The sequence below is a fragment of the Suillus discolor genome (genome assembly GCF_016758755.1).
Source record: "Suillus discolor strain FC423 chromosome Unknown F5147scaffold_3, whole genome shotgun sequence".
In the NCBI taxonomy this organism is placed as follows: domain Eukaryota; kingdom Fungi; phylum Basidiomycota; class Agaricomycetes; order Boletales; family Suillaceae; genus Suillus; species Suillus discolor.
This window is the reverse complement of record NW_024541250.1, coordinates 221,583-240,632: the sequence shown is the minus strand read 5'-3', so window position 1 is coordinate 240,632 and position 19,050 is coordinate 221,583. Positions and strand designations below refer to the sequence as shown.

The 19,050-nt window shown below is 47.6% G+C and overlaps 4 protein-coding genes and 1 non-coding gene across 5 annotated transcripts; 3 read left to right on the top strand and 2 right to left on the bottom strand.

Moving 5' to 3' along the window:
- Positions 1–4,979: 4,979 nt before the first annotated feature.
- Positions 4,980–5,427, top strand: F5147DRAFT_565093 (uncharacterized protein; the record flags this gene model as incomplete). Its single annotated transcript, XM_041430739.1, has 2 exons — positions 4,980–5,122; positions 5,211–5,427. 2 exons carry the CDS (start codon positions 4,980–4,982, stop codon positions 5,425–5,427), a joined length of 360 nt encoding a protein of 119 aa, XP_041298823.1.
- Positions 5,428–7,568: 2,141 nt separating this feature from the next.
- Positions 7,569–8,396, top strand: F5147DRAFT_647866 (uncharacterized protein; the record flags this gene model as incomplete). The annotated part of the gene is made up of 2 exons (XM_041433245.1): positions 7,569–8,028; positions 8,266–8,396. The coding sequence occupies 2 exons, from the start codon at positions 7,569–7,571 to the stop codon at positions 8,394–8,396; spliced, it is 591 nt and encodes a 196-aa protein (XP_041298822.1).
- An 833-nt stretch (positions 8,397–9,229) lies between these two features.
- F5147DRAFT_666459 (translation initiation factor eIF 4e-like domain-containing protein) lies at positions 9,230–11,068 on the top strand. The gene is made up of 3 exons (XM_041435162.1): positions 9,230–9,851; positions 9,904–10,435; positions 10,488–11,068. The coding sequence occupies exons 1-3, from the start codon at positions 9,283–9,285 to the stop codon at positions 10,716–10,718; spliced, it is 1,332 nt and encodes a 443-aa protein (XP_041298821.1). The 5' UTR covers positions 9,230–9,282; the 3' UTR covers positions 10,719–11,068.
- Positions 11,069–12,678: 1,610 nt separating this feature from the next.
- F5147DRAFT_666456 (vitamin B6 photo-protection and homoeostasis-domain-containing protein) lies at positions 12,679–14,969 on the bottom strand. The gene is made up of 7 exons (XM_041435161.1): positions 14,690–14,969; positions 14,515–14,635; positions 14,449–14,458; positions 14,309–14,385; positions 14,173–14,256; positions 13,767–14,119; positions 12,679–13,705 (listed from the first exon to the last, which is right to left on the bottom strand). The coding sequence occupies exons 1-7, from the start codon at positions 14,783–14,785 to the stop codon at positions 12,986–12,988; spliced, it is 1,461 nt and encodes a 486-aa protein (XP_041298820.1). The 5' UTR covers positions 14,786–14,969; the 3' UTR covers positions 12,679–12,985.
- A 3,961-nt stretch (positions 14,970–18,930) lies between these two features.
- On the bottom strand, positions 18,931–19,004 carry F5147DRAFT_t10. Its single transcript has one exon. It is a non-coding gene; the product is annotated as a tRNA-Ala (tRNA).
- Between the last annotated feature and the right edge of the window lie 46 nt (positions 19,005–19,050).

Here is a 19,050-nt window from a genome sequence, read left to right as displayed (position 1 = left end):
GTACATTTTTTGGCACCATCTGACTACCATTTTCATCATTGCACTCTTTCTTATGCTACCCAATAACACCACTCGGAAATCCATGTTCTACTTATATCTGTTTCATGCCTTCTGTTACAGGGATCTGTAACACCTACTAGAGCCCCAGCTCTCCCTACGCCTGCCCCCGCTCTGCTAGACTCCCTGCGCGGCGGTGCGCCGCCCGCGCCTAGAAAGACAGTGGTCTGGACCGCTGTGACCCCGCCCCTGGCGCTATGACCCCACCCCTGGCCTAGACGGCCTTGTACCTGATCCATGGAGGCTGTACGCCTCATGGACACCCTAGATCAGCGCATGTATACCACATGTCGCTTCATGAAGATCCGGAGCGCGCTTGGCGCTTCCTGTACCTATGCGCAGCTGCCCTTGGCGCAGCATGCTTGATCAGAGGTTAAGCCTCATGTATCTTATCTGAACCTCATGTCTGGCTATCATAGATTTACGATATACTATTGATTACAGACTGAGCTAGAATACTTGTAGTACTTCCCTATAAGTAGACACAGATTATTGTACTTAGACTTTACTTTAATCTACTAGGTTCATCCCCAGAACTTGCTCATCTAAGCCTACCAGCTTCCTTGTGTGAGACCGCACTTCTAAGTCGCCCCCATACGACTTAGCACGTATCCGCTAGCCCTGCATCTCGACGAGCGCCATCTTACCGAGATCGCCGGAGGAATCCTTGACGTTCTGTCAAGGCTAGACCACGCTCAGCTTCAGTAGACTCACTCGAGTCGTCGCTGAGAAGACCTATCCTAGTTCGCACACACCGACCGACGGTCAGCGTAACACCTTCCAATATCACTTGCATGCGCACCATTGGATGATATAATTGATGAGAGGATATACCTCACACCATCCAAACGTTCTGTCAACTGCTAGCTAGATATTGCAACACCTGCAACGACATGCGAGACCTTTCACGAGCCTAAAAACTTGTGCTTCCACTTTACCTGTCTCTTCTTCACAGATGTTGGCGGTGAGACTGGAGAGGATGGAAGGAGAGAATTGCCTGCTTCATCTTCATTGGACATGGTGACTCGTTATTTCATCGAACCGTGCGTGTGATTTATGAATGGAGTGCTTACTAGTAGATACAAACTGTGTGGGTGCTCTTATGCGGTTGTGTTACTGAGAATGAGAAAAATGTCTGCTTGGTTGCAAGCAGGGCCCTGATAGCGATCCCGACCTGTACAGGAGTGAGCCGAGGTGAGCGGTTATTCCACATTAGTAGGAGTGAATGCGACACACCAGAGTGAATCTTGAATCCCTAAATTGTACAAGCCCGCAAGGGGACACATGGAGGTGAGGGTACATGAGACAGTTAGTAGCAAAAGTAGTAAGAAGGCATCCGTGTGAGCACAAGTGCGGTGAAGGTTCAACGATACAGTGAGGCACGAACAATGCTCCTGGTTGTATCTATAAATGTTGTAAGGTCGCGCGTTGCCTAGTCTGCTATACTTGAGACGACAAGTGCATTCAACCCTAAAGGGGAAGCGAGTGCAGCAAGGATCTAGAGGTATGCGCTGAAAGCGCTACTGGTTGGCCAATGCGAAGCGCGAGAAAGCGCAGGTGCGCGCAAGGCGCGGGAATGCGCGCGTGTATGGCGTGAAGCGCGGGAAAGCGTGCGCGTGTATACAGATATGAGAGAGAGTAAGAGTGAGTTTGCTTAAGTGATGATATGATGTAAGACAAGAGAAGAGAGATGCGAGGTGTAAACAAATAGATTTCTACTATGTTCTGCTAGGTAAATAGTGGGTAGTAACCAGTAAGTCCTCTGTCGTTCTGGTGGGAGAGTAAGTTCTTTTGTAAGTATGTACTGCTGGCGCTTAAGTATGGCGCCTAAGCGCTGTCATGCGGAGCCGAAGCGCTACCGAGTAAGGTATGTAAAGATATATGTAAGTAAGGGTCCATGATAAAAATAAAGATGGAACGATATGCAAATGTGAGAAATGGAAATATACGCACTAGGGAACTTGGTGGACAGTGGATGGATGCTTCTGGATGGCTGGCGCTATAGGGCGCTACAGCGCGGGAAAGCGCGCGCGCATATACATCGTGAAGCGCGGGAAAGGTACGCGTGCATGGCGCGCGTTGCGCGGGAAAGCTGCGCCTCATATAGAGATAGCTGCAGGTAGCACACAGAGTGATGCTACAAGTTCGTGCCATGTACTCCCCAGTGAAAACTGCCATATTGCACAATGAGAGGCATGAGTCTCTACAGCGGGCATCTGCGTCAATGCAGGAGTCCACGTCGGTGTAAGCACCTGCGTCAATGCAAGTATCCATGTCCACGAAAGTGCAGGAATCTACATGCGCACGGCAGCAGGTGTTGGCAAGGATGGTGCTCACGCTCGCCACTGGTAGAAGGCGTCATGGTGACTGGGTGAATGGTTCCTTTACTTATCAAGGTTTGGGGTAAGGAACCTAACAAAAGTTCATAACAGTGAACTTCCTACACAAGTGAGCTTGAGAGATCAGTGTGCCAGTGCTCTCTACTCATAGCCGGCTTCCACACCAGACTTCAATGCCTTTGGTGCACACAAGGATCTGGGCCGTTGGAGGTTACCGGAGTTTGTAGCAGAAAAGAAAATCTGAAAGAAAGCAGGCTGCAGACAGGACACCGGAGCTTGCTAGAATTAACCTGCCAATAGTAGGCAGAGAAGAGAACCCATATGCTGCACAGCCGCTGCACGAAGTTCTCTGTTACATAAAATTAAATCTAACTCCACACTCCGCTTGCGAACCAATTTCAAATATCCGAGTCGTTGGCCTTGCAAGGACTTGTCGTGTGCACCTCAGCATTGCACAGGGTTGCCTCATGGTATACAGCCATATCAATATTAATATCGCCCATCGAACTTCTGGCCAACACTGTGCAGTCGGACTCATAGAAAACATGGTATGTGATATAGCTGTTGAGTCTAGTGCTGCCGGAGTCCAGTTCAGAACTTTGGTTCGGACCTGAACCCTTCCAAACCGGACCGTAGGTTCGGTTCCAGGTTCGACATATTGCAAGAACCGAACCCATTATCAGGTTCGGGGTTCAGCTGATGCCTGAAAATACTGAACCCGTCCGAACCCGTCCGAACCCATTTGAACCGAGTGGGACTTCTGAAGATGATCCACTCACCCTTATTGCTATTTATCTATACTAGGACTGATAATCTTTCCTCTGGTTCTTGCAGTTCGCTGAAGATCTTGCATGTCTGTTACCCCCTGACTCATGCGAGAAATAGTTAACTTCCTCCCGATGAGTGTCTCCTACCACTTCCACCCGCTGGGTGTCTCCAGCCACTCCCTCGCACTTGGTGTTTCCAGCCACACCATCCCGTGTTGTGTTTTCAGCCACTCCCTCCTGCTGGGTGTCTCTATCCACTCCCTCGTGCTGGGTGTTTCCAGCCACTCCCTCGTGTTTGGTGTTTCCAGCCACTCCCTCCTGCTGGATGTCTCTATCCACTCCCTCGTGCTGGGTGCCTGTAACCACTCTCGTCTATGTATTGTTTGCAGCCACTCACCATGCAAAGTGCTCAGATCTGCAACTAGCGCCAGGTGCATCTGACAGTGGACTACTTTGGTGGCAGTGAGAAAGTCTCATGGCGAACATCTCTCTCCATCTCACATGTTTCTAGAAGCCTGTTTTGAACCCAATGCTGCCAAACCTTCAGCATGCCATTACTAGAAGTGACATACGAGGACTATCTAGGTACGCTGCGCATGTAGACTCGGCTCTGGATGGGGGTCTTTAATACTTGAATCGCCTCAGCCGTTCCAAACAGATTGCTAATCTGTTTATGCAGGACATTTATGTTGTAAACTCTCCCGCCCACATCACCACCAGCATCAACTGTGCCGCCACCACCACCAGCATCAACTGTGCCGCCACCACCACCAGCATCAACTGTGCCACCACCACCACCACCACCACCTGCTGCAACCACTACCCCACTCCAGCAACAACCAGTGTCTAGCGCATGCGCCCAACACACGCCAGCAAATGCTGGTGTGGCTAAGGCTGAATGCGGACAACACTTTGGTGAAGGAGAAAGGAAGACGCTGGGGAAAAGAGAAAGGAGAAGAGGAATGGGAGAAAGAAAGTTGTCGAGGAGACAAACAAGGTGCGCTGCCCACTCCCAACCTACCTCAATGCCCACTGTTCTCTGTTCTCCCACCGCGAGTGCTAGTGATGTTGTTTCATCTCCCATATGACCGTATAGCTGGTCATATGACCGTACAGTGACCCGTACCGTACCGTCGAACATTTTGAATACATTGTATGATATACGGTACAGTACGGGTAGTACCCGTAAGCCCAGTGATTTCCATGTGTTTGGGGGTTCGAACACTTGTGAACGTGTTTGCAAGGGTCCGGTCCAATGTTCGCCCTCCTTGCCCGAACCGGACCATAGGTCCAGTTCGGGGTTCGCATTTAGAGGCCTAAGAACCAGACCAAACCGAACTTCGGCAGCACTAGTTGAGTTGGACTTGGCATGAGGGTTCTTCAAGTTCAAGGGTAAATGAAGGAACTGTCTGTCTTTTAGCTGACTGGAAACTTGCGCAAACAGATGGTGCAACAAAGACATGGACTCGGCACAAAAGCTCACAAACAAACTGGTCCAATGATGGACGCAACATCTTTTGGGGAAAAGCTCAGCTAGCGTGTCGAGCATAGCCAGGTTATCATAGGCCTGGACAAGTACTACAAGCTGCCACGCCTATGACAGTTAACTAATGAATTGAAACCCTAAGTGCCAACACACTTCGTGCGCCTCGTGGTACACAGCTCTCCTATATTAATAACATTGCCCATTGCCCAAGTACTGACTCGGAATCTAGATGCCAGCTTAGGGTTGGGTATTTGCCGGGTTCACACCCTGCAATGGTTATAAGGCTACATCAACGCTTCTCCGTGACTCACATTTACTACCACTTCCCCCATGGATTCCTCAAGGATAAGAGAGAAAATCGGTTGCTTTCGAATCCTCGTTATAGGAAGAGCGAATGCAGGAAAAACGACGATACTCCAGAGAGTTTACAACACGCGGGATAATCCAAAAATATACAACAGTGCGGGGAACAGGTAGGCATCACATTGCTAGTAGGAGTATGGTACTGACTCATCGACATCAGATCGATGTTGGAGTTTTAACGGCATCTAGGGAGGTAAGGTGTGCTCTTAGTCGATGTCATGAGCTGACGTCTTCTCAGCGCGGACTACACGACATTGAGATTGAAATGGTGTTCAAAAGTAACCTGGGATTCATTTTCCATGATTCACAGGGTTTTGAGGCAGGCGGTGCAGACGAATTTGAAAAGGTCAAGGCATTCATCATGAGCTGTTCTAAGGAAATCAAAATAACGAATCAACTACATGCTATCTGGTAATTGCAACCGATCAATCGTGACAATGCGTTACCTCACAGATTTGACATAGGTACTGCATTCCCATGGACAAAGCATGCAGGTCGTTCACTGCAGGTGAAAATAAATTCTTCTCTGAGTGCGACACAGGAAGCAGTATGTTTTCATATCCCATCCTCATTGACATTCGACTAATGCGCAGAATCACAATCCTCAGTACCGGTGATAGTTTTATTCACAAAGTTTGACGCCCTATACGACGTCGAATTCAGCAAGCTAAGGGCGGAAGGAAGATCTCGGAAAGACACTAAGGAACTGGCCCCGAAAAAAGCCGAAGAGTCATTCCCTAACGGGCCACAATTGAAGGTTCTCAAGGAAGTGTGATGGCCTCAAAAATGCCATGTATGCCTTTCTAGTAAGCTGTTTCGTCGACGAGTCGTGATACACAATGACCTTTGATCTATTAGACATGGAGAAGGATGATGCAGATTGCAGGACACTCATCGAGAGTACAGCTGGAACTCTGGATAATGAAGTGCTTCAGCAATTATTCGTCTCGACCCAGCAGAGCAACCTGGAGATCTGCATGAAATATGCAGTTGAGAGGTAACTACCCATGGACTCATTCACCTGCCGCAAGCGTTAGTGACTGATATTGCACAGAATACTCCCAACAAGTTTAGACTACGCAGAGACAACAACATCTGAAGGTTATCAGAGGACAATCGGGTTTTTGGGCGCCTGGTTTCCACACATTCAGGTAAGATTATCGTAAAGTTCGAACATTGCTCTCATTTACATTGGGTGTTTACTTACAGGGCGTACGTGTGTCGATCCTCGTTCGAATTCAAGCTATGCTGATCCGAGTCGCTGCCCACCGTTCGCAGAACATGAGTGTGTCGATCCTCATTCGACCAAGAGCCATGCTGATCCAAGTCGTCACACACCGTTCGCAGAACGTGAGTGTGTCGATCCTCATTCAACCAAGAGCCATGCTGATCTGAGTCGTCACCCACCATTCGCAGTTGGTGAGTGTGTCGATCCTCATTCAAGCAAGAGCCATGCTGATCCAAGTCGTCGCCCACCGTTCGCAGAATGTGAGTGTGTTGATCCTCGTCTGAGCTCGAGCTATGCTGATCCAGGTCGTTGCCCACTACCCAAAGCATGTGAGTTTTTGATCCTCCTTCAATGAGCTCAAGCCATGCTGATTGAAGTCTTTGCTCACTGCTCAAAGTGTGTGAGTGTTTGATCCTCCATCAAGTGTAGCCTTCCTGAATCAAGCCATCATCCGCTGATATGTTGATAGCAAGTCAGCTCATTGATTCTTTGTCGAGTTCAAGCATTCCTGACCAATGCAATTGATCATCTATCGCCAGGAGGTCAGTACATTGATCCTCCACCGACTTTCAGCTACTGATAGAAGATATCGTCTATTCATTGACAGCTTGTGAGTGTGATCATCCTTTGTTGATCTCCTGCCTTCCTTACCAATGCAATCACTGATTTATTGTTAGGATGTGGGTGTATTGATTCTACGTCGCCCTCACTGACCGAACACAACACCGCTTTGTTGACAGATTGTGAGTTTCTTGATCTACCATTGAACGCGAGCCATACTGACTGAGGACATCGACCATCCATTCACAGGATGTAAGCGCATCCATCCGCAGTCGAATTGGAGCACCACTGACTAATGAAATCGCTGATCCCTGTTGACAGCTCATGAGTGTGTTCATCTGCCATTGAGTCCGAGCGTTGCTGACCAATGACATCATTGATCCGTTGACAGCACGTGAGTCCCTCGATCCTCATCCTCATCCGAGCTCTAGCTCTGTTCACCAATGGCATTACTCATCCATTGCCAGAAAGTCAGTGTGCTGATCCTCCATTGAGTTCGAGATTTGCTTATCATTGAAATCCCACATCCTTCAATAGATAGTGAGTCCAGAGCCTTGCTAGTGAATGACATCGCTGATCCATCAATAGGAGCAGCTTGGTGAAGATCACCGTGTAGAGATACGATCTAGGCTACTCTGTGCAGTATGTTTAATTGGTTACAGATTGTAAATACATTTCTCATGTTGCGAATCTGCCAGGCCTCCGACTCATCACCCTTGGAGAATCTTGTTCAGCTCACTTCTGGTGAATTTTAAGGCTACATTGCGATGAACCTGCTTATCATTGACCATTTAGCTGTTGTCATTATCTTCAAACATTCTTTCTACATTTTCGACAAGCGGTGCTATCTTCAGGACAAGGAGTCTGATCCCTCATTTCATGTTGCTCTCGAGCAGTACATGGCATCTCTGCATGCAGCTGCTGTCAGGAAAGGTGTGAGTCCTGCCATTCAGGCGTATGAAGAAGCTGTGGCGACTGCCACCTACGCATATGAAGAAGCTGTGAGGACTGTTGTCTATCCATATCAAGGAAATCTGCCTGCTTGGATGGCAAAGTTGCTGTTTGAACCCTTCAAGAGGAAGGCAAAAGAAGCTTTTGAACACTCTCAGGCAAAGGCAAAAGAAGATTTCCAATGCTCTCAGGCAAAGGAAAAGAAATCTTTGTGCTCTCAGGCAAAGGCAGAGTCAATCGAGGCAGTTCTTGAAATCGCTCTAAATCATCGCTTGCGTACGTTTCACCGCCACGTTGTGGCATCACTCCCGCTTATTCGTTTGTTTTCAGCTAGACCTTGATGATGCAAGCATACCATCATGATCAATGAGGGTCCGATTCGGAGAGGAGAAGAGGTGTCTGGGCTGTGAAGGTTGCTTGAAATGTTTGTCAAGGTAGATTCGCGATGTGGAACTGTTGTATGATTGTGTAACATGGTGTTTTGTGTGATAATACTGGTATATACATATCTAGACAATGTCAGTTACCCTCAGTCGAGACAGTGGCGAGAACCAACTGCACTTGATGTGCTTCTCAAGTATCTGTGGTACAATCAGAATCTGCTGACTCCCACCTCATCCCCTGCCACAACAATTAATCTGTAGTTTCATGCAGTGTAGTATGATCCTCTTGATCAGGCCCGTCAATCTTTGCGTCACACTGCCCGTGTGCGCTCATTAGTTGGTGAAAAGCAGTAAGCTTTTTCAAATTTCCCCATCGGGACATGCATTTTCTATTTTTATTATGCACACTAAATACTTCCAATCCTACGCTGTACCGGTGCAACCTACTTATAATTAGTGGATAGTGTATATTGAGCGTGAGTAGCGAAGAGTTACGTTCTTGAGCTTCCATGTGTGAACCGTATGCTGCCAGCGTCAAGCATTACGTACCACGTGACCGAGTATAATAAACATGCAACTTCATCATGATCAGTCAGGACGGACTCAAACGACACAGCGACAGTGAGGGACCCACCTTTAAGTGACTGTAGATTACCAGACAGAGCAATGAGTTATCGGGGAGCTGAGGGTTCCGTACTGAAATCGTTGGCTTTGAATTTGGCAGTAGTAGTAAGATCATTTAGTAGCATTTGCGTGTAGTGGGTCGCAACGACACCTGAATTGAGGGACTCCATCTGAAGATTCTGAACAAATTTCAAACTGGCAAGGACTTGCTCTAGAGCTTGCGGATCCCTCCAGCCAAGCGCACTTTGAAAGAACTTGATAGCTGAGCGGTAACTTAGTTTCCAAGTAAATGAGGCGTTTACGACATCGAACTCGCCAGGATATTTAAACCTATTCCTACACCATCACATTCCTATTTTCTGACGACGCCAAAAGATCGCAAATCGGTGGAACAATCGAAGGGAAAGTCGAAAAATTTGACAGACAGCGAGTCCCTGAAACGATGTCAAAGCTTGAATGCGGTGTTGATGTATTGTTGTCGGTTGATTGATCTGGAGTCATCGCTGACTTGCGTCTAACCACCATGTCCAGTCCACCAAACTCGTTGCAAGCGTCCATGCACGCTCCAAAGCCTGAGCGAGCATCTGTCCGTCCGCCATCCTTGAACCAGCTCGCTGCTCGCATCAATCTTGGCAGCGGTGCAAACACGCCGTCGTCATCCCCAGCTCGCCCACGTCTCGCTGCTTCACTCCTGCGCACGGGATCGCAGACCTCATTGTCTACGACGTCCACGAACGACTCGATAGCCGTTAATGCTCCTTCCACTCGCTCGGTGTCTCCGGCGCTCACCGCTACAACTGCCGCCACACCACCGAAATCCACAACTCCATCGATACCAGAGGATGCGCCACTGGCCTCTTCAGAACCTTTGACACAGGAGAACCTTAAAGAGCTTAATCAGGAGTTGAAAGAGAAGAAGGTGAAGGGGTATAAGAATATTCCATCTCTTGACGCGATAACGGCGCATTTGGCTAAAGCGAGATCGCTGAGCGTTGACGGGTCTGCGCGTCCGCCGGAAGCTGAGCTGGTGGAGGATCCGAAGACACCAGGAGCTACCATGAAAGCACCAGAGCATCCGTTACAGTTTCCTTGGTGAATATTCTTATTATGTGTCTACCGCGCTATCGTCTAATTACATGCGCAGGACTATCTACCATGACACGAAATCCAAAGCACCCTTCGCTCATCAAAAGGCACCTACTGAAGAGAGCGGCACACCCTTCCTTTCAGCTCCACCTGAGACAGAAGACTATGAAGCTGGTCTGACTGTCATTGGAGAATTCAATACGGTGGAGTGCTTCTGCCGGTACTTCAATTGGCTGAAACCACCCTCCAAACTGGACCGTAATTCCAACTACCACATTTTTAAATCGGGAATTAAGCCGATGTGGGAGGATCCAGCGAACTCCAACGGTGGCAAGTGGGTTCTGACAATGAAGAATAATCCTGCACTTCTAGACCGCTGCTGGCAATGGCTTGCGATGGCGCTGGTTGGTGAAGAGCTCGAGGAAGGGGACGAGATTTGTGGTGCGGTGGTTAGTCTTCGGAGCAAGGTCGACAGAATTCAAGTATGGACGAGGAGCAAAGATGACGTCGAGAGGCTGAATGGGATAGGAAGAAAGCTTATAAAGCTTCTAGACGTCTCCGAAGCGGATAATATTGGTCTCGAGTTCCAGGTTAGTTCTTAGCCACCTTATAGGAACACAACTGATAACGGTTCCTTATCAGTACAACACAGATGACCGACCGCTACCTAATAAATTCATCTCCATACAGTCCGCTCCGGCGTCTTCCTTCCGCTCCTCGTTCGGCGTTGCAGCTCATGGTCATAAAGGATCGACGGGAGGCATCACTAGTCCAACCAGCGATGTTGGGACTCCGCCAAGCGCTGCTGCTGCTTTTGGGAGCTTCGGTATGCCTATTGGGGGCACATCTGCCTGGAGAGGAGTAAAGCGATAATTCTATTGTTCGATGTATTGGAGCCAGGTGTTGATGGAGCGACGCTGACGAGAACCAAGGAAGAACTGAAGAACTCTTGACAAAGATGTATATTGTACCCAAGCTCACTTTCAGCAGTAGCTTTCGTGGCTGCTCTTGCGTGTTAACTTATATCATGTCCGTGTACAAAATTCGTTGCAATCACACATCATGCGCTAACACAATTGCATCGCATACTGTTGCTGAGCTCTTCTCAAATACCCCACGCAGCAGACTCAGAACCGTGCGTGGAAGTTACTTCTACTGTCAAAATTTTCAGTCAAAGCTGTCGGGCCATCTGGACGCTATCATGTTACAAACAGCAATTTACAAGAAACCCCCCTATATCATGCTAAGATTTCTATTGCTCGACTCGAGCGGCAAGAAAAATTGTTTAGAAGCCAATACGCCGAAAAACTGTGCAAATTACTAGTAACTCGCGCGTCAGTGCCAAAAACCATGCTGGGCCGACGTCAAAGCAGAAACGGGACTCACTTGGCAAAAAAGGGGGGTCTGCCATGCCAGTCAGTCATGTGGTTAAATCCAGGACACAGACTACTGATACTTACGCAATATCCCTTGGCGCAGCCTATGCATTGCGAATCCCTCACGCAAAATGTAGAACATTGAGCCTTCCGAGCGAGAAGAGTGCCATCATCAGTGGGCATGGCAGATGACAAAGTAGCAACGACGACGAGGACAATCGCAGAGGAGAAACGCATTGTTTGTGATGGGGTAGATAAATCTGAAGAGGTGAGTAGGAAGATGGCTTGCTTTTATATGCTGAATATTGTTCTTCATGGCGATACAGGGACAATCTATCTGCGGGAATCTCCTCGATAGCCAAGTGAATATCCGAGGTCAGAAGATCTCCTGAAATTATTCTTGTGCCGTTCTGTCCTCCAATGGATACTATGAGCCTATCTACGATGCCAGCAGGGTCCGTTAGCAATTTGGTGTGGAAAAATTGACAATCCGCCACTAGTAGTTGACGATCGTTGGGCGCGACCCTGGACCTAGAGAATGGGACTTTCCAAAGATTCCTAGCGACACCGGTTCGAGAGGGATATCATGACATGCTGTTTGCTGCCAGCGCATATGGGTTTTCGTTAAGAAGCCAAGAAAGACAGAATCGGATATAGTACTCGGTCGACCGGTAAATGAATCGCAAAATTGCGAATTGGCTTCGTAAGAGTCGACGACCGGTAAATGAATCACGAATTTGCGAATTTGCTTCGTAAGACACTCGACCAGCAACTTGAAACTTGGATTTATATAGATACACCTCTGAAGATGTTCCCTGTAAATTTTTGAGAAAATATATTGTTGTTCAAACTGAGTGCCGCAGCACTGCGCTACGCTTGAAGAATCACAAATGAATCACGTGAATGAATTATTAGCCTAGTATTATACTTACATTTCATTACTCGCGCTCTGTATATGATAGGCTATAGGCCACCAATCTCAGTATACCAAGCTGCATTTTTGTCGTTCGCTGTGCACACGAGAAATATCCGCACATTTCGTGTGCGAGCGACACGTATCTAGCTACTTCTACTTTGCCCATGTACACACCATCGTGCGACCTACCTAAACCTTGGCTGGCAATTTGACGCTCGACCCGACAACTTAAGAATCATGCACACCTACCTATCTAGATCTCATCCATACCTCTGCATTTTTATTGATCACGGTATCTCACATGTCGCCGATCTGCGTATCTCTGGCAATGTCGAGATGGTGAGTACCTGCCGCCGGGACCAGGAATCAACCCAGCTTGAGTATTTTGTTTTCTCGCAGGTATCAGACAACCGTATCTCTGGCAATATTTTCGTCGAAATGGTGAGTACCTGCCGCTGGGACCAGGACTCATTTTGTTTTCTCGCAGGTATTACTTCACTCATTCAGGTTCAGAGCCTTTGAGTTTTTCACGCTACACAGGGGCAGAATGATATATTCTTCTGACTGATCGACGTTATTCAGAGTATTATACGTCTGCACGAGATGCTAATGGAGTAACGGTGAGACGACGAAGGCGTCCTATCCCCTTTCACAAGACGCTTGCTCCATTCAATTATGATGCACATTAAAACACTCACACCACCAGGATGCTTTATTTTAGCGTGAGTTCTCGGGTTGATAGTACGGGGACAGCGAGCTCAAATTGTGTCGGGGGAAAATCAAGCAACATATGTTCGTGTACAGTACACCACGCAAACCGAGTGTTGTTGCGTGCCTCTAGAAAGGAATCATGCATCCTTCGTAGTCTCAGGCGACATGATCACACTACCCGGCGACCCCATCATCATCGCGCCTTCTTCAATATCCCACCCCGCTTCCTTCATGCATCCCATGAAACGAGAGAACTCCTGTCTGAGGGTCTCATGTGTCGAGAGCACCATGTCCTCGATGTCACTAGGACTCGTAAGACTGGGATGCATGTACCGGGTACTCCACATCGCAGCTATCTCCAGTGCATGCAACCAAGCACGTAACTGGTCCAGGGATCCGTATCCTTCTTTGAAAGACACCAAGATACACGGTCCGCGTCGCCCCCACGGTCGGGACTCCGCCACAAAGAGAACGTACGGTTCTTCCTGGAAGTGCTGGAGCATCTTGAGAACGTGCGATGTGTTGCAGCGTGTCATAGCGTACTGCACTGATACGCCTAATGAGCAGTGTCCGATGACTCGGTTGGCGACTGCATCGCGGATGCAGCTGGGAATATCTAGAATGATCTCTCGGTTTGATACATATCTTGGGGTCAGGATGACAGAACGTGCGTCCGCTCCTGCTTTTGGGTTACGGAATGTACTCCAAAGAACACTAGACCGTTGCCTATTAAACGATCGGAGTACGACACTGCGCACCGCAAGATAATTGGCTAAAAGATGGCCAAAGACGAGAAAGAAAAGGGCGGTGTAAATTGAGGTGCGGGTCGTGATATAAGGAACAATAAGCGTTCCAAGCTATTAATATCGGTCAAGTCAGCTATTTCCATCAATTCAAAGCTCAAAGGGTTTAATTTACCAAGACACCTGTCAACGCAACCACAGTTGATCTGCTCGCGTTTTTAGCGTTCAATTCGCCTACGTCGCCTTTTCCGTTCATGGGTGAAGCGAAGTGGTCTGTGAGTGCTGCTTTTGATCCGCCTGCTACGAGACTGCAGAGAGATCTCATAGCTCCGCTCATACACAACGCTGCGATTTGGAGAGTCGAGCCTGAAGGGATATATGGAGATGTGGAGGATAGGGATATGCTGGTGAAATATGGGGATATAGTATCTAGGACAATGGAGGTATCGTTGATGACGTCTGCGAGAAAGCGGAATGTTTTGGTTTCGGGGTATAGTGAGGTACCAAAGTAATAGGCGCCTATTATAGCTGGAAAGACGTTGTCAATGTCAATGGTTGCGGAGTAAACAGGGAAAACTTACTTGTGAACCGCGAACAAACATCTTTCAGAACTGATAAAAGGAGCGCCTGAGTTGCTGATGCTGACGCATTGCCCACTCCAAAACCTGTACCACCGAATTGAACTCAAGTTGCATCTGCATGAAGGAGCGAGTATACCTTCGAGCGCGCCTCTGGAAGCCAGTAAACCTGACAAAGAACTGCAAAATTCTTGCACATCATTGTACATTTGATAGCTGGGACGAAGGTACGGTCATGTTTGAGACCATGACGCCCGCACAGCAGTAGAGGCTACTGACTGCAGATAATCTGCGTGCGTTTACATGAGGGGGAGTTTGGGTGGAATGTTGTGTTGAGGTGCTTACCAGGAGTGACAGTGTTTGGATATCCAGCTGGGAGGAATATCGCTGAGATGCTACGTCCTAGAGCTTGCAAGGGTTTTTCATTGAAAAGTCGGTTTGGGGAAGTATCGGTGGTACGTGCGGTCTGTTGCGAAGCTGTGGGATGAGATAGGACTGGGAGGCTTACTAGGGTGCGTACCTTCCTAGCTGAGATGTCGGTGCCATGTCCAACAGTGGTGTAGAATATACGTCCAGTTTCATCCCTTTCTGCGACCACTGACCTGCTGGCTGTCATTTTGTGGGACGGGGCAGTTTGATGACAACGCGGCTGGCAACCAGCTGGTTAAAATACGCTACTGACCAACTCTAACTTTGTTTAGTTGAAATCTGTAGAGCTGCAAGCTGCGTTTAGATGTATTTGAATTTGGGCTTGATGACCTTCTCGCGAGTTGGAGGCAAGAGAATTGTGGGACTTCTGCAGACGCTTGTGGACACCTGTTTTGACCGTTTCAATCAAGCTTGATTCAAACGGGCATAACAGGCGTCTACACAGGGTACAGTAATGATAGTGCTGCAGAGTAATGCGCTCTAATCTTTGAGATCATGAACAAGGCCTTGGGACGGCCTTCTTCCTTTTATTTGGTCTCTCTAATAATATGTACGGCCAAGAGAAAATGTCATCCCTCGTTGGGTCCGGCTAAAAACCAGTTTACAAATTCCGTTTCTATCAACAGCGCTGCCTCACACGACTAGCACAAACTATAAGTCCTGCACATCATCTTCTGGGCCGCTTGCCATCAATATTAATATATTGGGCTGTAGCATCACAGGAATCAGATTAATGGGGTGAGTTGTTAGTGCCACTTTGATGAAAATATGCGCTGTGCTAAATCCATCGTGCAATTGATGGTGTCTTACTAGGATGCTGTTCAAGGATGAGACTCCGCAGTGGGATGCGCAACTGCGCACGCGGCGACCAATCCCCGGAGCAAGGATTTGGGCGAATTGGGTAAAGTACTGCATCGGATCAAACAGTGAACGTCGAGGGGTGTGCATTTGCAGCCCGAGGTGAGTTGACTAGTAATTTGTCGCATTAACTTCCTTTCTAACTTGTATGATGGCGTGCCAACTTAATCTAGGGATGTGTCGTACTCTCCACATCAACTATGTATATTCAATCAGGCTGTGACAATTGATGCAAATCGAGTATGGTGTGCTTTGTATCAGTTCTGTACTTACCGTTTGACGACATCCTTATCATACGAATAGCCGATGATCGAGGTGGAGGACTAGAAGGTGTGCAGAAGGTTGCACATACTTAGGACACGGAGGAGCAGGGTCGTTGAAAGGTGCGCTTGAAGACGTTGTATAGGTGAGTTATGCCTGCTTCATTTAGGCCTCCCTTGTTTTTACATTTTAACGAAAGCCCGCCTTGTTGAACGACCTCGGAGGTGTTGTCATGTACAGGCCTGCGAAACGGAGACTGCTGATGCCCATCGAGAACCATTGAAATAGCAAGCTTTTTCCAAGGTCACATCACACCTAGGCCTTTGTCGGACAAAGTCGTACATCATGCATCGGGTTTCATTTGATTTAGCGTAGAGGGGTGTGCATTGGCAGCTGTGTGACCGGGGTGAGTCATCATACAATTAGGAACCCTGGGATATAGACACTGCTGAGGCTCCTCGATCAGGCCTGCGTTTCACAACATTAGCCGGTTCGGTTTGAAGAACAACAAGTCAGGCTTCTTGCGATCATAACGGTGCGCACTAGTCTTCTTTTTCTATGTCCTATCTTAGCGCTGTCTTAATTTGAGGATGGCACTGTATCTTCACCAGACATCAAATCATGGATTCTCAACCAGGGTATATCTGGCTGCGCAAATCGATGCCTGTCACCACTCCACCAATACTACATTCCAAATTGAAGATTTTGCGCCCGCCATTTTTGGCATCTCTGTGATACAACAGTTACAGTGTTCAAGTATTCCGCCCATACAACTGCTTCACGACCAAGATCTACACTGAGCGCCTGGATAGAGTTCATCTTTCTTCATGTGAAAATATCTACTTCGGCCAATCAAAGCAGGAACGGCCATCCTCTGATCTCGTTTTGGTGATCCAAGCACTGAACGGTGATATAACTAGCGCAAATGTTATCGTCATACGTCCACCAAGCTCACCTCTCATCCACACCCATTCTCTACCAATATGACCATAGTCTTAAATGATCCCACTTGGTGGCCGAACATTAATGCAAATCGTATTCAAAGCTATTTTGTAGGTTCGTACAGAGTAGTCGGATTTTATGCTGCCAATGTCTCAACCTAACCTTGACTGCGGTCTCGCAGTTGCCGCCGTCGTTGGAGTAACATATGATTGGGGTGAGCATGATAATATTAAAGGACTGCTGATATCTTACAAGTATTTTCAGCACTTGCATTCGGACAAGAGGTATGTCAAAGATATGACCGGAGCAGCCATCTCTCTAAGAATAGTTTATAGATTGAATTGGTCTGGGTAAGTAGACTCTCATGTCAGAGGAGCACGATGAAATAAACTTAATTACAGATGCAACGCTGGTCCCTAATGACAGTTCTGTATCTTAGTGTATGTGGCTTGCCCGTCATGGTTGCCATGTGGTGCTGACTTGTAAGTATCCTAGGTGCGCTACCTTGGAATCGTATATGCTGCGTATGCTCGGAAGGTTAAATAATCGGTATTGTGCTAATTGTCTATCTCACAATCAGCCTGAACATGCTTGGCATGTCTCGTTATTACATTCACTGTCTTTGCTTCTTCTGATCAACGGCATACAGGTAGTGTTACGACCATCTCGCTGACAGATACAGTGAGTCTTCTGCACAGATGCCTACTATTCCTCTCCAATTGACCGTGGTTCCATGTAGGAGTGGGTGTAACTCCTTACTAACTTCTTGGTTCACTAATGACTGCCACGCTGTACTGCCATAGTTGTGAGTCTGTTTGGTGTATGCTATTCGAGGCTCGCTGACTGGATTTGTCAGGCTTTATTATGTTCGCCGTACGGAATTGGACGAATATTTTGGTATTTGCGATGCTGTGGGGTGAGTTTGGCAATTGCGAGACTCCAGTGATGTCAACTTTGCTGAAACATGCTGCAAGTCATCATCATCACTCGGTTACATGCTATGTATGAACGATCCAGAAAAATCCTGATATTTCTCATTGTCACCTTTCTGGTTGTCAACATTTTCGACGGAGTGGTTGTCATACTATTAACGATGTATGTTTCAGGAGATACGCTTAATTGTGGATGATCATTACGTATATGAGGCTCATTGATGGATACCAGAGGAACTCATTCTGTCCGGCACCTATCAGTGTGCATTTGACTATGCGGAAGATACCCTGCTTCTGGCTCCAATTACTTGGATACTTGGAACTGTGTGGGAGGTCCTCGCACTATGTCTCGCAGTATGGATTACGGTAAAGCACTTCCGTGAACCGCGACAAGGAGGGATTATGGAGGACTGTTTCATGGTGTTGATGAAAACTCACGTGGTTTACTTTGCCAGGTGAGCTCATATTGTGATTATTATTCCTTTTTCACACTGAGAGATCGGACGTGGTAGCTTTGTTGCTATTTCTTGCTTACAGCTCATTGCTGATTACTCTCCAACACTCTCGACCGTATGTCAATCTTTCGCTTAGCTCTGCATGTGACCACGATTCATCATTTCTATAGGGCCAAAATCCTGTAGAAACTCAGACTTTTTACGGCTTGCTTGAGATCTTGGAGGTCGTGCAGATGTTTGTGCTGGGACCACGTCTGATACTTAGCATTCGAGAGTATCACGCTAGGCTCGTGGCCGACTCTGACGCAGCAACTGGTATGACCTCGATCGCTTTCCAGGAGCGTGTGCATATATCGACTGGCAGTGGTGTGTAATGTTGATGGATGTCTGGTGCTCTACAAAGAGCAGGGGAATTTACTTTCATTTAATCTCACTTTCGTGATGGTATTGATCAAGTTTATTTGGCGTTCCGAAGTAGATTCCAAGGAGATATATGTAGGTTTGGATGTACAATGTTTCGTCGTGGTATTTAGTTCAGTGATTTGCACCTGGCCCTTCTTTTCTCTGTGCGCGCGAGAGCCAAGTTGAGTGACAGTGCACTGATCGCTCGATAATTCGAAGGAATCTAGTCAGTCTTGGAGCCCTCGATGGGTTGTGTTGATGACCGCACAGACGCGACACTAGTACTATTGTGAAGGGGTTCGCGAGCCGGGCAAAATATGGATTTCCTCGCTCGATCGAGATCCTGATCCTTTCTGAAGATCTAATACCAGATTCGATGATGGCGTGCGAGAGCTATCAGTATCTTGATCGTGTATGCATAGCTCGAGCAAGTAATGAGGGAACGAATTCACTGCATTACTTGATTTGCGTAGGAAAAAATGTGGACAAATCCGGACTCGAACCGGAGACCCCCCGCATGCTAAGCGGATGTGATAACCAGCTACACCATATGCCCCGCGAAAGGACACCTGTTTATGGATCCTATATATCCATGATTGAGG

What these genes read in the sequence shown, in the direction of transcription:
- F5147DRAFT_666459 (XM_041435162.1), top strand. Translation starts at nt 9,283, where the DNA reads ATGTCCAGTCCACCAAACTCGTTGCAAGCGTCCATGCACGCTCCAAAG. An exon ending in CATCCGTTACAGTTTCCTTG is followed by an intron (nt 9,852 to 9,903) that starts GTGAATATTCTT and finishes TTACATGCGCAG; the next exon opens with GACTATCTACCATGACACGA. An exon ending in ATATTGGTCTCGAGTTCCAG is followed by an intron (nt 10,436 to 10,487) that starts GTTAGTTCTTAG and finishes GTTCCTTATCAG; the next exon opens with TACAACACAGATGACCGACC.
- F5147DRAFT_666456 (XM_041435161.1), bottom strand. Translation starts at nt 14,785, where the DNA reads ATGACAGCCAGCAGGTCAGTGGTCGCAGAAAGGGATGAAACTGGACGT. An exon ending in TGTTTGTTCGCGGTTCACAA is followed by an intron (nt 14,120 to 14,172) that starts GTAAGTTTTCCC and finishes ACGTCTTTCCAG; the next exon opens with CTATAATAGGCGCCTATTAC. An exon ending in TTGCGTTGACAGGTGTCTTG is followed by an intron (nt 13,706 to 13,766) that starts GTAAATTAAACC and finishes CGATATTAATAG; the next exon opens with CTTGGAACGCTTATTGTTCC.